This window comes from Apteryx mantelli, chromosome 1 (genome assembly GCF_036417845.1).
Source record: "Apteryx mantelli isolate bAptMan1 chromosome 1, bAptMan1.hap1, whole genome shotgun sequence".
NCBI classification, from domain to species: Eukaryota; Metazoa; Chordata; class Aves; order Apterygiformes; family Apterygidae; genus Apteryx; species Apteryx mantelli.
In genome coordinates, this window is record NC_089978.1 from 135,207,395 (window position 1) to 135,225,508 (window position 18,114).

An 18,114-nucleotide genomic window follows, 5' to 3' on the forward strand; every position below is an offset into this window, starting at 1 on the left:
GGTCAGCTTACTCCACAGTGCACAAATACTCTTGTTCTGTGCTTCCCTAGCTCTCTCTTCACGGAGGTGAAAGAGCTGTTCTTGGCAGCTGTGCGCAGCAACCCCTTGGCTGTGGATCCTGATGTTCAGTGTGGCCTGGGTGTCCTTTTCAATCTGAGTGGCGAGTATGAGAAGGCTGTGGATTGCTTCAGTGCAGCACTCAGCGTGCGCCCCAATGTAAGAAAGAGCAGAGCAGAGTGCTGTGGGGGGGATGTCTGGAGGTTTATGAGTGAAGGTTGGGGTGGAGGTGCTGCTTATCTGAGGGGTATATCTTTTGGATCTAAGTCAGATACACTGGGAAGGGAGGGTTGGTTTGGAGCTTAGAGATCAGTTTGTCTCAGTCCCTCTCTCTGCCACTTCCTTTAGGACCATCTTCTGTGGAACAAGCTTGGTGCCACCCTGGCCAATGGGAATAGGAGTGAGGAAGCTGTGGCTGCATATCGCCGGGCTCTGGAGCTCCAGCCAGGATACATCCGGTCTCGCTACAACCTGGGCATCAGCTGCATCAACTTAGGCGCCCACCGGTGAGTCAGGGGTGGACATATCTGCTGTGGGCCGTAAGCATGCATGCGTTTGTGGGAGAGAGACTGCAGTACATTACTGGGGCAGTGCTCTGCTGCATGCAGCCTTCCCTTGGCACTGGAGAGCAGAGCGTGTCTGTTTGAGCACTCTGTCCTGAGAAAAAAGTGTCAGGCAATAGCAGTTAGAGTAGGGAGCATCTGGACTTCGGTTTCCATTAAGAGAGAAAAGGGGGGATCTCTGACAGTTCTGGAGGGGGACAGGGTTTGGTGAAAAGAGGGAAAGTACTTGGGAAGGGAGGAGAAGGAGGTAGTTCAGGAGGAAATGGGGAAGGAAATACGGGATGTACCGTCTTCTCCAGTAAGAAAGTGTGTGTTCTCATGTTGACAGTGAGGCTGTGGAGCACTTCTTAGAGGCTTTGCATATGCAGCAGAAGAGCCGAGGCCCACGCGGGCAGCAAGGCACTATGTCTGACAACATCTGGAGCACCCTCCGCATGGCCCTCTCCATGCTGGGGCAGAGTGATCTGTATGGGGCAGCTGATGCCCATGATCTTCCCACGCTGCTTCAGGCATTTGGCCTCCAGCAGTGACTCTGGGATGGGCTCCCCTGCGAGTGCAGAATTGGCCCAGCCCAGCAGTGACCTTCCCTAGGGAGAAAATGTTCACTAGGGTTCACACATATCTTCACTTTGGTAGGACAGATCATTGGCAACCATTTTTTTGAAGGATCTCCTGTTGAAGAGTGCAACTTCCACTACCCATCTGTTGTGGCCTGAGGATCTCTGAGCTGTTCACATTATCATCTCTATGGCTGACTGACCCTCTGCTGGTAGGCAGATGATCAAAGTGGGGAAATGCCAACCTCCAGCCCTCTTGCCAGATTGTGTGTTTGCAGTCATGCCCAGCATGGCTTTGAAACCTTACAATAACCTTCAGAGACTGCCTACTGGACGCGTCATGAATGCAGGTTGCTTTGGTGGAGTGGGATTGCCATTTGATGAAAAGGTGACAAATTCTGGGTTTTGAGCATGCTTCCCCCATGATGTGAGTGCATGTGTGTATATGTCAGTTGCTAGGGAAAGCTGGGAGCAGCAGCTCTCTCTTCTGGGTACTAGTGACTTTATAGTACAGCCACACATTAGTTTATGAGTGTTTTGGTGAGTCTTTTCAGAGCAGAGCACTGTACTCATGTTAGGAACATGGATGGAAGCCCTTAGACCATAGGGGTAAGAGGAGATCCCAGAGTTCAGACTTAAGGGACTCTGATATGAATAAGAGTCTAAAATGTAAAACCCTCTCTCAGAACATGGAGGGGAGAGAGGGTCAAGTCTTAATTTTCACATGATCATCTGTCATTGTTTCTCCTTTGTGCAAAAGCTCCCCATCCTGCTTGTAATTGAATCTTGTTAATTATAAATATCTGTATATGATTCTGTTGGGGAAAATGTTTTTTTTAATTGTAAAGTATTTTGTATAATATAAAGAGGGGGAAAATTAAAATTGCCAAAATGATATCTCTCTCTGTGATCTGTTGGAGCTGCATACAGTGGGTAATTAGTTCTCTGGAGGTATAATTCCACTGGAATTCAAGAATTGGGTCAGAATCCCCCTCTGTTTGTCTCCCCTTTCCTTTTGTTTTATTGATAGTTCCCATGCAAATGAAGTTTGCAATGAGGGAAGCGATGTTTAAAGCATATTGGCTCTTTGAAGAACCTGGGGCTTTGAGAACCAGGGGCAGGCAAGAAGCACTTATCCTTCCTCCTCCACCAGGCACCTGTTTCCTCATACCACTGCCTCGCAGGCTTGTTTTTCTCTCGCTGTATCCTCTCTCCACCGTAACAATCAGGAGCAGAAAGTGTGGGCAGGGAGCTGTTCTTGCTGTATGTTTTCTGATCCCCTAGCTCCACCTGTGCCTGTCAACCTGTGACAGCAGCATGGCACCAAAACCTACATGCACTGTTTTGGAATTGCTATAATGCATGCAAAACAAGATGTTGCTTTCTGCTACCCAAAAGGCAGGAAAATGGTTATTCTGCCTCCCCCTCACACACTGTGCTCTAGGTCAACGATGTTTCCCTTGCTTTTGCTTTCTGCTGGTCTCCACCGTTCTGCCAGATTCTTCTGTGTCCAGTAAAAGATAATGTCAGTGCCTTTGCAGTTCCTTGCTTCCTGTCCAGGTGTTTTTCTCCCTTCCCTAAATTCCTCCTGGTTCCCATGAAGGTGGTTCTGTATCCAGCTCTCTGCTCTGTTCCTCTTGCCAAGAATTTTCTCTGCTTACCTCCTTGCTGACCCACATTCCTCTCTTCATTCACACTACCACTATCACAGCTTTGCCTTTACTTTTCTCACCCCCAGGCACCATTTAATGCTTCTCTCCTCCATGGCACCCTAGTCATCTCAGTTTCCCTCACTATTTGGCTGAGTCTCTTGACCTTGTGTTTGGTGTCCTTCCCTATAACATATCTCCTCCTGCCCCTGGAGCTAGAATGGTTGTCACCACTTGTTCTCTTTCCCTGTAAATTGTTCTCATTTCTTCCACTCCCTCCTGCCTTAAATCATCTCACTTCTTGCCAGTCACTGCTTCTAGCCCCCTGGCTATTGTGATAGACCCTGACCTATGGACAGGGCTCTTACAACAGTACTTAAACTAACAAGGAGGAAGAGAGATTGTAGTAATGGCCCTTGAGCTGCCCTACCTTCTCTGTGGTTTCCCTCCCTTTAGTATTTGTGCTATCGCTGAGGTCTGCCCTTGACCTAGACACCACTCCCTCTTTCTCCTGCCAGGGGTGAGTGAAGGATAAGAGGTTGAGCTGCCTCAATCTGGACCGTGTCTAACCATATCCTGTTAAGACTTGATCTTTTGGACAGGATGTTGGTTAGCAGCTGGCTGATCTCATCTGCACTCAGGTATCAGTTCAGCACTTTCTGTTTGCCCTCAGCAACCCTGTCTCTCTGGCCACCTCCAGACCAGACTTACACTGGGACTCTGTAGGTATCTTGATCTTCTGCTTGAAGTAGGAGAGGGAGCAGGGCCTAGTTTGCATTTCCAGCCACATCCACCTATTCTGTTCCTAAGCTCTTTCATTCAGTGGAGGTAGGTAGCAGACACTGAGCATGTCAGACTGGCAGAAAGACCAAGATAGGGAGGAGCTTTTGGAGATCTGTTGTCCAACCCCCTGCTCACAGCATACCTGACTTAAATGCTAGATCAGGTTGCTCAGAGCATTATAAATGGTTGTGCTCTGCAATTTCTATCTCCTTGCCTTTTTGTACCTCCTCTGGCATATAAACCACAGTGGCAGGACCTATCACCACTGAAAGCATGTAAGGAACTGTAGCAGGCCTTTCTTTGTTCTTTAGCAATTCCATGAGCATCGCTGGATACAAACTAGATTTTTCCTGGGGCAATGGGCATGTGGTCAAAGTACGGTCCAGTATGTGTTCTTTCACTGACACTTCTTGCTCAATTTCTAGTGTGTTTCTGCCTTCAACCTTTTATTTATTTGCTTGCTAAGGCCTCAAGAAGTCCTAGATTTTCTTGTCTCGTGGTGTTGGCTGTACTCAACACTCATCTGGAGAGGTACCACGAAATTAAACCTTCTGTTCTTTGAGGTACTTATACCTCTAGCCACAGTGCTCCTTGTTAGCTTCCATACTATCAGGAAGGAGGATGTGCTGCCAGTGTATTCTCTGCATTCCCATTGCTATTCCCTAATCTTGAGCCTCTGAGCTTCATTATAATCCTGGGTTTTCTTGAGTTACAACCCTCTGATCTCTTGTTCTGGGTCCCTAGGCTCCTTCCTATTTTGCCTGTATGTGTAGAAGTCCTTTCAACTCAGAATTGGCCTAGACCCATCCTTCTCTAGAGCAATGCTGTGGGGCAGTGAGCAGACATGGGTGTTCATGGAAAAAGTATAAGGATACTTTTATATATAGTGGATACTCTCATGTTCTCTAGGAATCTACTGCTTAAAGACTGGCTGACCCAGAAGTTGTATATACATGTTTGTTTAATGACCTTTGCTGAATTTATCTTCTATGACTGTCATGTTGATTTTTGAACTAATTGGTGCTTTTGGCCTCTACAATGTCCTGTGGCTGCACAAATGAACTGTTTTAGATATCCAGAGTGTTTTGTTTGTTTTAAGCCTGCTGACTCTTCCTTTTCAGCCCCCTACTTCTTGTACTGTAAGAAATGGCAAATAATTGGTCTTGGGGCCAACCTTCTGTAGTTTTATTAAATCTTTTTCATACCCTTCTTTAGTGTCTCCTTTCTAAATAGGAGAGTTCTAGCATAGTCCATTTCTCTCCAGAAGGAGCCCTTTCCCTACCTCTGTACCCCATGCTTCTGCATCTTTTCTAGTTTTACTGTATTCCAGTGTTTCTTCTCTGTTCTAGCCTGCCTCTGGGTCCTGAATAAAAATGCCATGTCTCTTCCTCCTCTGAGTCAAGCCCTGATGCTCAGAAATCTTCTGGCAGGCAAGTCAGTTCCTGCAAAAGAGTCGAGATTTGCAGAACAGCTCTCTCCCACCTGGAGCAGCTGCAAAGCAGCAATGGTGACAGGCTGCTTTGTCAGTGACTCTTTGGGAGCTTCTGTGTGTGATGGTCCCTCATTTACCTACTCCCAGGCCTGTGTTTCTCTGCTTGGAAAAGGAGATAAGGGAAGAAACCTTCCGTCCGTCACCATTATGCTTTGTCTGATATTTTCTGCTGCTTTCAGATGCCTGATTTGAGACGTTTGTACCTTGAAACTCAGTAACTGTCCATGGTTTTAGGCAGAGTTATAGATACAGAGAACCACTGAAAATCAGATCCCAGACAGGTAGTTTTTTGAAACTTTTCAACTTCCCTGGTGCATTTCTTAAGTGAAAGTGACACCTAGCGTTGAGTCAAAGACTGGTCAGTGTCTGTCACGTTTTCTTTGCTTGTTCAGGCCACCAAAGGTTAGAGGAGCATTATCTGCTAATAAATCATGTGAAAGTTACAAAATGCTAGCTACATTTTGTAAACATGAGACTTGTGAGCTGAAGAGGAGAGGCTTTCCCAGCCAAATTTGGTGTTGTAAACCTAGGATAAGCTTCTAATTAGTCTGGGCTTTCAGTGGTATTGTTCAGCCCTCTTTGCTCAGCACCAGCAAACAGCAAGTGCAGCAACCAGAGTGGCAAACAAAGACAAAAGGAAAAAAGAGTTTGTGTGTGACCTATGTTATGCAAAAAAGAGGCATTCTTTTTTCCGCAAGGGTTTGGCAGGAAATTTATCAGTCTTTTGGTGGCTGGGCTGTTCACAGCTTGGGGTTCTGTGGTCCAGTTGTATGTTCGTGTGTTGTATCTTTTGGGGCTGTTTTGTTTGAGAAACAGAAGTCTTTGGGAGGCAAGAATGCGTGTTCTTCACCCTCTTTCTGGAGAAGAATCACTTGGCCAGTCCTAACATGAGCCAGAAGATTAAAAAGAACAGTGCCTAGGTGCCTTGAGTCCACAGCTGTCAGGCAAAATAGCAAATAGAGGGACTGGGAATATGCAATCCATGTGTTATTTCCCCCCCCCCCCCCCATTTAGAAGTAAGGAGTAAGAAGAGATGAGTAATTACTGAGATATAAACTAAGTTGTCCGCTATGGTAGAGAGGATAGGTGGTTAACTATCGCCACTAAGACAGTCGGAAGTTGAAGTACGTGACAAGTGAGGAGAGGCTGATGAAGCTGGGTTTGTTCAGCCTGGAGAAGAGAAGGCGGAGGGCAATCTAGTTGCTGTCTTGTAAAAGGTGGTGTTAGAGAGGCATCAGAGACAGACTCTTCTCATAGGAACACAACGAAAGTACAGGAGGCAGTGCAAACAGGTTGTACCAGGGGAAATTCTGATAGAACATAAAGATAAAAACATCTTTCCCTGAGGGCAGTTCAGCACTGGAACAGGTGCCCAGAGAGGCTGGGGAATCTGCCCTTGCAGATGTTCAGAAATTTTCTGGATAAGGCTCTTTGCTATTATGAGATCATGCTGATCACATCACCACCTTGTTTAAATTCTGGGGTAGGACCTCTCTGTGCAGTAAACACAACCTCTGTCTCTAAGCCAGACTGGAATATCATGCTCCCATGCAAAACCAGTCAAAGTCTTTGTTTCCTGTCCTTGATTTTATTGAATGAATAATGTTTATCTATTTTTGGTAAATGCTTTAAGATCTCCAGGTGGAAAAGCAGTGTGCAAGTGGGCTGCGGTATTTTTCAGATAGAATAGTCGTGGCTCAGGGACAAACATCCCTTCTGCTGGAGGTACCTGTGTTGTGAGTGAAATGCAGCACAGCTTCTAATTTGGGGTCTGCTGATAGGTCCTCTAAAGCATATTGCCACTTTTTACCTAATGGTTGAAGTAGATCAGCTTTATGGTGAAAACTTTCTTCCAGGTATGGACGTATCTTGCTAGGCTTGACCTGAGTTAGGTGGATTTTCCTAAAAGCTGTTTAGCTTTACCAGCACGTTCATCATTGACTTTCACAGTGTTATCAGTTCTTAAGACATTGTGGATCTGGTAATATTGGACAATCTTCTTACAGTCTGTGTGGCTGATGTGAATTTACTATCAGACTTCCTTAAAAGAAAAGTGCACAGCCTACAGGGCTGCAGAGACATACTTCAAAGTGTGAACCAGCTATGCTCCAACACTAGCAGGCAAATGGAAAGAATCCCATGATTATTATTTTAAAACCACTTGCTTTTCAGTGCAGTAGTGAGCTAAAAGAAGGCTGAGATCTCTCACCCTAGCTGTGGTTGCTTCTTGTTTGGCTATTTGTTTTTAAGACAGGATAGAGGTTGAATGAAGAAAGAAAAGATTAGGGTTACCAATGGCCAAGGTTTGTGTGTTCTCTTGTCAGCAGTACTAGATCTAACTTGGGCTGTTGGTTACGTCTGGATCTCTTTCAAGTAGTAGGTGTGAAACTCTCCCATTCTGTTCTGTGCATCATCAGAGACAATTGGTTCAGAGACATCCCTCCTTATATAAAAGCATTTTCAGTCAGGCAGATGTGTCCTCAACTCAAAGAAAAATGCAATGATTGCAGTTTTATGGTCCATAGCTAGCTGAATAGGACAGCCTGTTTGGAGAAGGCTTGTATGATGTTGCTCATTCTGGATCAAGCAGGGATCAGTCATTGGTCAGTTCTGGGTCTCCTGCTTGATTGTTGTGTGCCTTTTTATTTTTAACCAAGGTCTATAATGTGTGTGTGTGCATGCGTGTGTGTGTGTGTTCTAACCTAGATCTAATGGGGGTGGGAAGGGAGAGAGGATCTGGAGGTGGAAGGACTTTATTGTTAATTTGATTTTCTACCATTTTATCCTTTAACCACTGTTGTAAACTGGATGCATATGTGCCATCCACAGCTTGAAGTTGGATCATTTTAGCATCCTGGAATCTAGGAGAAAATAGAATCTGACAGTGCAATGACAATCACAGAATCACAGAATGGTTGAGGTTGGACCTCTGGAGATCTAGCCCAACCCCCCTGCTCAAACAGCATCACCTAGAGCACATTGCCCAGGATTGTGTCCAGACAGCTTTGAATATCTCCAAGAATGGAGACTCCACAACCTCTCTGGGCAATTTGTTCCAGTGCTCAGTCTCCCTCACAGTAAAGAAGTTTTTCCTCATGTTCATATGCAAGTTCCTGTTTTTCAGTTTGTGCCCGTTGCCTCTCGTCCTGTCACTGGGCACCACTGAAAAAAGTCTGGCCCCATCATCTTTACACCCTCCCTTCAGATACTTACACATGTTGATAAGATCCCCCCTCAGCCTTCTCTTCTCCAGGCTGAACAGTGACAGCTCTCTCAGCCTTTCCTCATGTATGGGAAAGTGAGGAAGAATGTCAAGGAGATAGGCGATGGAAGCTAGCCAGACCGTTCCGTGGGAAAAGGAGCATCAACAGGGCATGTTGACCCATAGCCATGTAGCTGGGCCTATGCCAGCGTGGCGCTGCACCTGGGCTTTGACTCGAGATTAGCCATGAGCTCAATGTGCCCACTGTGCCTGTGTATAGTACACAAAAACCATGTATAGTGCTCCCCCCCGGCATTCCTCGCCATGGACCGATGCTCAGTGGTGCCAGGGACTCTCCCGCTCCTTTATTGCCACAATTGGGAAATCACTGGGGAACCCCCACTCAGACGCAGAGGTAATAAATGCTCGGTATCAACCTTAGTGTGCCTTGTGTTTGTGTATCTGTTCCTGCTGGGAGTCCAGGCATCACCCCTACCGGACCCTTACACCTCATATGAGAGATGCCCCATTTGCTTAATCATCTTAGTAGCCCTTTGTTGGACTCGCTCCAGTAGCTCCATGTTTCTCTTGTATTGGGGAGCCCAGAACTGGACACAGTACTCCAGGTGTGGCTTCACCAGGGCTGAGCAGAGGGGGAGGGTCCCATCCCTCAACCTGCTGGCAAAGCTAGTCCTAATGCAGTGCAGGATACCATTGGCCTTCTTGGCCACAAGGACAAATTGCTGGCTCATGGTCAAACTTGCTGTCCACCAGGGCTCCCAGGTCCTTCTCCACAGAGCTGCTTTCCAGCAGGTTAGTCCCCAGCCTGTACTGGTGCATGGGGTTATTCCTCCCTAGGTGCAGAACTCTGCATTTCCCTTTGTTGAACTTCATAAGGTTCCTGGCTGCACATGCCTGTCGAGGTCCCTCTGGATGGCAGCACAGCCCTCTGGTGTATCTGCCACTCCTCCCAGTCTTGTATCATCAGCAAACTTGCTGAGGGTGCACTCTGTCCCTTCATCCAGGTCATTGATGAAGAAGTTGAACAAGACTGGACCCAGTATTGACCCCTGGGGTACACTGCTAGTTACTGGCCTCCAACTAGACTTTGTGCCATTGATCACAACCCTCTGAGCTCCGCCATTCAGCCAGTTCTCAATCCACTTCCCTGTCTGCTCCAGCCCATACTTCCTGAGCTTACCTATGAGGATGTTATGGGAGACAGTGTCAAAAGCCTTGCTGAAGTCAAGGTAGACAACATCCACTGCTGTCCCCTCATTGACCCAGCCAGCAATTCCATCAGAGAAGGCTATCAGGTTGGTGAAGCATCATTTCCCCTTAGTGAATCCATGCTGACTACTCCCGATCACCTTCTTGTCCTGCATGTGCTTGGAAATGGTATCCAGCATTAGTTGCTCCACCGCCTTCCCTCCAGGGATCGAGGTGAGGCTGACCAGCCTGTAGTTCCCTGGGTCTTCCTTCTTACCCTTTTGGAAGATTGGCGTGACATTTGCTTTCTTCCAGTCCTCAGGTACCTCTCCTGATCGCCACGATCTTTCAAAAATGATTGAGAGTAGCCTAGCGATGACATCCTCCAGCTCCCTCAGCACTCCTGGGTGTATCCCATCAGGGCCCATGGACTTGTATATGTCCAGTTTGCTTAAGTATTCCCTAACCTGATCCTCCTCCAGCAAGAGAAAGTCTTTCTTTCTCTGGACTTTATCCCTGGTCTCCAGGGTCTGGGAATCCTGAGGGCTGGCCTTAGCAGTAAAGACTGAAGCAAGGGCGGCATTCAGTAACTCTGCCTTTTCTGTATCTTTTGTCACCAGGCCCCCTGCCTCATTCAGCAGAAGACCCACATTTCTCTTAGTCTTCCTTTTGTTGCTGATGTATTTGAAGACACCCTTCTTGTTGTCCTTGACATCCCTTGCCTGATTAAATTCCAGATGATCTTTGGCCTTCCTAGTCCCATCCCTGCATACTCAGATGACATCCCTATATTCCTCCCAAGTGGCCTGTCCCTGCTTCCACCTTCTGTGCACTTTCTTCTTCTGTTTGAGTTTTGCCAGGAGCTCCTTGTTCATCCATGCAGGTCTCCTGCCCCTTTTGCTTGACTTCCTGCTCATTGGGAGGGACTGTTATTGAGCTGGAGGAGGTGATCCTTGAATATCAACCAGACTTTCCACACTTTCTTTTGGCAGAGTCAGCTTCCTCTGAAAATTGCTCAGTGTTTCTGAGGTATTTTGGCCCAGAGTAGGGAGAATGCTCAACTTTCTTGGAATTGAATATTGAAATCCTTTTAAAAGAAGATCTTGCATGAACAAAGCATGGAAACCAAAATTGTCTGCAAAGTATTAAGAAGTGTCCCAAAACTTTAGTCCTCACATACAGCATATACACTAGTTAATTAAATGGCACTAGGAGACACTTCTGGAACTTAATTGCCTCTATAGTTAAATTGTCTCTGTCATTGTCTTGGTCTAGGTCATGTAACACTCTCTCAAACATCTTCTGGGCATAGTCTGGAAGATAGCAGAGCAGGAAGCATCCCCAAATAATTCTGCAAGTGGCTGTTCAGCTTTCACTGTTAAGAGAATTTAAAAATATGGGTACCGGCCATTCTGTGCCCCCAGAGGAGTTAATTGTTCCTGTAAGTGATAAAAGCCAGGGATTTTTTTCAAAAAGAAAGAGATATACCCAGATCCTCCAAACCTCACAAAGATGTTCTGGACTAGTCAAAGCCTCTGACAAGGTAGGCTATGGAATCATCAAAAGAGAGAATAGGATACTTCTGCCATCCATTTTTGGGTTATTTTGCTTGTCACCTTTAGCTGCTCACAAAGAGACTCTATATGTAGGATATATGCCACTTAAGACTGTAAAGCTATTGTTTACTGGCTAACATACACAAAAGGTAGGTAGGATTAACAAACTGCTAGAATAAGCATTAGCATGCTCACCACTCAGATATGATACCCAAAGCCTCTTTGCTGGCCAGAATTTATCAAACAGGTGGGGAGGGGTTGACTTCTGCTTGCCCCCTGGAGTGGATCCTCAGTGTTGCTGTGTTCCACCAAATCTATCAACTCGAACAGTATCAATGAAATGAGGTGGGGGTTTTTTTCTTTAGGATGCTATGCTTTCCGTGTTGGTATTTTTCCTCCTGAATTCTTGAGCTGTTACTGATACTTGTCTCAGCAATCCTACCTCTGTCTGTAAATTTACTTTTATCTCAACCTGCCTCTACAGCTTTGTCGCAAGTTTTCTTTCATGATTTAGCGATTAGCTCAGCAATCTAAGTTAAGATTATGTAACAGAACTGTATCAGAGCTGGTCCTTTGACCACAGATAGCTGAAGGAAGGTGTGGGAGGAAGTTACAAAGGGGTTATGGAGGAAGGGTTACAGCACCATTCCCAAGAAATGAGAACTTCTTCTGTGAACAATGACTGGCTGGATTAGAGATCTGATATTGCAGACAACTGTTTATGATGGAAGCTCAAGTATACAGTCCGCATAGTTGCCCAAGGGCTGGATTTCACCATTTGACCCACTGTTTTTTACTCAGAGATGGTGGAGGACAGTTGACCAAATAACACTGTTGCCCCAACAGCCAAATGCATCATCCCAGTCCCACACATGGAGCCTCAGCTATCATCATTGCATCTGCCCACCTGGACCTAGAAGAGAAGTGCAAGTGATAAGTTGATAAGTCAGCAGAGGCTGTAGTCTTGTTCCAAAATGGAACAAAGCACAGCAGATGATAGGGCTGGCTTTCTAGCTGTGAATACAAAAACAGTGTGGTAAACAGGAGCCCAGCCCAGAGCTAGGTAAAGATTGCAATGGGGACCTGCATGACAACTGTCAGGATATATGACTCAGAGAGTATAGATGCCATTATGCAGTGATAGTTCAGAACTGCAGCTCTACATTTGCCAGGTAAACTTGTATATGGCAAAACAGTTCTTGAGATAGTTGGTGATCCCACAGCTGCAACAAGGCCTTGCAGATCTCATATTCCAAATGCAGTTGTTTGGAAAGTGACTCTATCATGTAGTTTTTAATGTGCTGCTTTGGCAGCAAAGGGTAAAAATACAGCATAACAGTCCTGAAGGAGCTTTAACAGTAGATCATTCTTCAGGCTGCTCTGTGGCTTGCAAAATGCTGAGCTTCAGACCCTTCAGCATCCCTTCGCCTGTAGCTTGCTTTGCAAACTTGCATCTTACTTTCCTATTTGCCTCTTTGTCAGATTTCTGAGACATGCTCTCTGCCGTTTAAATTCATTTAGCTTCTCTTACCAGGCAATACTCCTAGACCCCAGAATTCACCTATAAGGGTGCTCAAGGTTATATTTTTAAGGTTTAGGAATCCATGATAGAAATAGCACATACTACACACTGACTCTCAAGGTTATTACAACTGTACAATGTTGTTACAATGTAAAGTTAAAAGGAAGGTAACTTTGGAAGAAAGGGAATCTCCATTCTGATGGAAACATTGCAATTTCGAAATGATACTTCGTTCCATATCAAGATGAAAAAAGGTTAAAAAATATCAGAGGGTTTTTTTGATAGCAATAAACCAGTCAATTCAAATTTATCAAAATTATTTGCTTTTATTATATAATGGTGGGCAGTAGAAGACATAATATATTGTTAGTACAATCAATGGGAAATTTGGGAAGCTGTAAAAAACATATATGTACAGGTGTCTGTGTATGTAATAAAATATGAAAGCCATGATATTTAATCACATATTCTATTAACTTTTCCTCCCTCAAGACTTTGAACCCAATATGTGCTCTCCTTATTTCCTCATATGTACCATGTACCAGATATCTCTTGCCAATATGCAAATTCTGTCTCCACCTGCCACTCTCACCAGCTGTAATTTTCAACAGTCACGTCAAATCCTGTCCTGAGATACAATCAATCTTGTGATAGGTTAGTAAAGTTTCCAGGTGAGAGTCTGGGCAGGATCACAACAATACTCAGCATTCTAACCAAGATGCCAAATCTAGTTGAGTCAAGCCTGAAACTAACGTCACTGACAAATGAGAATGGAAGGAAATAAAACCCTTCATGAAAGATCCATGAAAAATGTTTAGAAGTGACTCTATGAACTAAATCTCTGAATGCAGAGATATCCTTTGTACCTCATTATATATGGGGCATACATATTGTGACTGCAAGAGAGGGTCAGATACCAGTGAAGAGAGACACTCAAGGTTCATGAGGAGTTAAACAGGATAGCTTTAATAGAGGACTTACACTCCAAGCTCCACAGGGAGCCTCAGAAACCGCATGGAGGGGATGTTGATGGGAGGCTGCTGGACACATGGGTCAGACGCCAAGGCAGGACTCACTCGTATCCTAAGGGCCCCTTAAATCTGCTAGGACTATTTCCTTCTCTCAGCTGTGCTAACCTTGAGTCACTGCCGACTGGGAAACAACTACACCTTGTTGACAAAATGGAATATGCATGTCTGGCCCTGACAGGAACTCAGTCAGCATGTAGAGAGCACACTCTGAGGCTGCTATCACGTACTCTGCCAGTTACCTGACTCCCCACAGGTTTTCTGTAGGTGTACTCACTACACATATCTATGTTAAACCACAAACAACAATGAAATAGACACATTGGTGATTTCAATAACTTCTTTAATGGCAACAGCACAAAATGGAAAGCAAGAACATGGAAGAGGTCATTGTAAAGCAAGAGGTCACTGTGAAACAAATTATAAAGCAAGTGATGCCTGGTTATATATTCACATTTTCTGTTGTAAACTGTAGCTCCTTTTACTTCACAGCTATGATTCTCCTGGCTCACATCTTGTTTATGCATATGGCAACAGCAGCAGCATGCAACACTTCTTCGTTACATAGTACTTGAGCATGGAATCCCAAAGGCAAGTGCTTCAACTCTGAGTTTCTTTCAATGTTAATGGGACATTTCTCTCCTGACAAGGCACGGAGGATGCAGAAATGAAGGCCTCCTATAAGAAACAGCCTTTAGCGATGGGCAGTGGCAATTGCCAAATCAGACGTGGCCAAACCAAACACTGGTGTGTGTCCAAGGATGGAACACTTGATACTTGCCTTGTTCTTACACTCTTCGCTTAGCACCTGCACCATCACTGCAAGGCACAGGATTCTGGGACAAATGACCACTGTTTTGACCAACTATGACAGCTCTTACATTCATGAGCATTGCAGGGAAGGCAAACAGTGTGAGGCAGGATAAAGAAAAACAGATCTGCAGCAACACATGAAAGAGACCTCCCACATTCACTGTTCCTACAATGCTGGGGAAAAAAAAAAGCAGTACAAGCATGGGCAGAAAGCTAGGTCTCAGCCTCTTTGCAGGGACTGCATCTACCCATAAGATTGCAGGATTTGCAGTCTAGCAGCCACAATGCTTGCCAGGGAGAAGGGACACAGAAATGAGAGCTTGTCATTGAAATTGATTGCATTGTAATCAGGAAGGTGTTCATGTTCTCGTGCAAGGTAATGAAAACCACCTCCATCACTGTGTTCACACAGTAGCCAGACACCTCTCTGGACTTTGTGAGAAGATATCTTGTCATTGTCATGTCCCCTACCGAGATCAGTGGCTTCTTTTATCACCCTGCTCTTCCCTTGATAGTGGGCATGTTCATAGAGAATGATCTGGGGGTTGTGCAGGTTTTCAGTAATCACCTGCAGAGAAGTGATCTTGTCATTCATCTTAGGACCAACAAAGCTATGTTATCCCTCCTCAAGTATGAGAAGCTGGCCTGTATAATTGAGGTGCTCATAAGCCACCCAAGGCCAGCCAATTACTTTCACTGAGGAGACACAGTCATTCCAGTCTACGTTTTTCAGATTGGCAATGTCAGAGGTGAACTCTTTGGAGTATCCCTGGAAGTTGGCATGCTTATAAGTGATGATTTTTCCCATCTCAGCAGGACTTTTGTAGTTTGGATTTCTTGCTGTAAGAGCTGTGTGGAGGAATGGTTAACTGAGAGCGGGCATGCTCTGATTGGGATGAGCAATCCCGTCTTCGGGGTAGAGGAAGGAATCTAGGCCAAGGCAAGCAAACCTGCTGAAAGCGGCCTTATGTAGGCCAAGGCAAGCGAACCTGCTGAGGCCTGCTGAACGTGGCCGTATAGCGGCCTTGAGCACTACAAAAGAAGGTATTCACAAAACTGGTAAACAAGTCTGGACGGAACTCGGTTCCATAAATGTCGATGGAGCATAGTCAGCAACTTTGCACCAATCATGTATCCGCTTTATACGTATGGACTGAGACTGTAACCAATCATGTAACTATTGCTAACGCATGCGTATTGCTTGATGATATATATACTTTGTGTAAGCTCTAATAAAGGGAGAACAACCATACTCATATTGAGACTCATCGTTACTCCGGGGTCCCCTCCCTCACTCCAACAAGCTGGATGATAGCCTGCAAGAAAGGACAAGGACAGAAAAGAAACCATGCTCATGAGAAGCCTTTTCACACCAGAGAGACAGTGCTGGAGGGGAAAAAAATGAAGACCAGAAGACTAAATCACTTTTATCCAGGGATAAATTTTAGCAGCAGCAGGACAAGAGTGAAGGTGTGACTTGGAAACCTGACTTTAGAAGGAAAAAAAAAAAAAAAAGTAGAATGAGAAATGTGCCTTGAAACTATTTGTTTTTATTTGGTTGTATATGTGGGTTCTGTGCATGTCTGAGTGATATCTGAACATTTAGTTTAACATTTTCTTGATCTACCCTAAATAAGGAGTAATGAAATAATATAAACAACTGGTGATTGATCTTCCAATTAGTAATGGATACTGCCCTTGAGAATTCTTTTAAAAACTGGCATTGGTAATTCAGACTTGATTTCATGATCTGCATAATAATACAAGTAAAGAAGTAGTGGAACATTTAAGTAATTTCTAAATGAATGCTCATTTTATAGGGAAAAATTAAAAATTCTGTTCTGTTAAGACCAGAACTGAACTTTTTAGACTCACTGAAATACTCTATTTCTATTTTTATATTCATTTCTGTTGAAATAAAAAGATTCCTGTTCTTGACCATTAGACATAAGGTGGGACCCAAACAAGTTTAAAGAACTAGCCCCTTTGAGTCAGAGTAAGTTTCAGGTTTTGAACATCTTCTTATAGCACTGTCACAAATACTCACATCCAATTCCACACGGAATTCTCTAGAATCAGATAAAGAAACAAGGTATTTGTAAGTAACAACCGCAGAAACAGAAGCTAGAAGCCACTTCAGATAACAGCACCCTTTCTAAATCTCACCACAGTCACTGAAGCAAGGTTTCAGATCTCAGGGCAGACATGTTGGAGGGGAAGAAGCAGCTATTCTACTTGTTTCTAGGGTGCAGGGGAGAGAAACTTAGAGCTGCCCAAATAGATTTGGGGGTTGGAGCAGACCATCTCCAGAGGTGCCTTCCAACCCCAACTGTTCCTTCAATCTCTGAAGTAAATTTACCAGAGAGACTAAAGTTGCAAGACCTGATCACTATAATCAGCATAAAAAAAAATACCAGGCAATGTTTAGCACATTAGAAGTAGAAACATTAAGTGTTACTTCCACTATAATGAGTTGGTTAAGCAACATGACTTATCCCCAAGAGAGCGACAACAAACCATTCAAGGCTTCTGGAGAAATCTACAAGTAACTTCTTTTTTCTGACAAGTCTTCTTTCTTAGAAGTTTTACCAGAGGAAGGTGCACAAAAATAATCACTGGTTGGCTGGTACCACTCAGAGGAACAAAACATTTTATTTCATATTATACACAAAGTTTATGGTATTTCTGTTAGATTTCAGTCCTACTTTTCAGCTGAGCACTGACAGTTTTCTGCTTAAGCATATTTACTTCATTGCAGGATTAAAGATATTTAATCAATTCTTCTCAGTTAAAATTGAACTTACGGAGGCTGTGGCAACATGAACTTTTATATATTGGTTGACTGACAGAGCACTGGTTTAATAACCTTCAGTTTGTACACACAAACAAAGAAAAAAAAATTAAAAAAGTTAATTTCCCTGGCACAAAGTAAAGATTCTATGCCAAAGTTCACTTATAAACATTATGTAAAATATTAGGTCTTTCATGGCCCAGATTTTTTGTAGCTTCTCCTTGACGCTCCCTCTTTGATGGGGATGCTTATCCTGCAGCTTTCTTCTCATCACCTGAAGGGATGTGCTAAGCCTCTGAAAATCATGACATCAGATCCTCACAGATGTGTTGTAGTTCTCATCCCGACACTTAAACTTCTTTCTCTGCATTTCATAGTTGCTCCCCAAGAAGTCATTTAAAGTTTTCCCATAAAAAGTCTGTGCCTCACCTTGATACCAGCTTCTCAGACATGGAGAGCTGTCTGCACGCCCTCCAGTCCAGTCGCTGCTGTTTGCAAGAGGCAATCCACTTGTCCATTTTTATAGATCGTACAACACTCTTGTGACACACCCCATACAACAGAAATGAGAAGCGACCAAAATGGCCTTCAAGGACCAGCAATCATTAACTTATTTTGATTTTAATCCTCCTCTATCTCATTTGCTCCAGTTTAAATATTTTTATATCTTGATAGACCTTGGAGTGTTGATTCCTGTTTCCTTCTCCAGAAGTCAGTTGAATCACAGTAACAGAAGCATAATTAAAGTATTTTGTGATGCATGGGCTGTAGAAATTTTTCGCTTGCTGCAGTTTGCATTTTTGCTTACTTTCATTTTAGGAAGGAGCACATCTAATGCACCATGTCAGTTTTCCAAAGGACTTCCATGTAACATATCCAGGCGAAAGAGGTG

The 18,114-nt window shown here is 44.3% G+C and overlaps 1 protein-coding gene across 11 annotated transcripts in view; it reads left to right on the top strand.

Moving 5' to 3' along the window:
* The window catches only part of PEX5 (peroxisomal biogenesis factor 5), a 32,635-nt gene extending 16,952 nt beyond the window's left edge, over nt 1-15,683 (top strand). For 5 of the 11 annotated variants that reach the window (XM_067303330.1, XM_067303312.1, XM_013958077.2 and 2 more), the window contains 3 exons: nt 51-216; nt 406-563; nt 949-2,072. In XM_067303330.1, the coding sequence (XP_067159431.1) occupies nt 51-216; nt 406-563; nt 949-1,150 (526 nt within the window). In that variant the 3' untranslated portion in view covers nt 1,151-2,072. Of the gene's footprint in view, nt 1-50; nt 217-405; nt 564-948; nt 2,073-14,110 lie in introns of those variants that run through there. The other 6 variants (XM_067303342.1, XM_067303353.1, XM_067303379.1 and 3 more) reach the window with 6 other exon arrangements.
* The last annotated feature ends 2,431 nt before the right edge of the window (nt 15,684-18,114 follow it).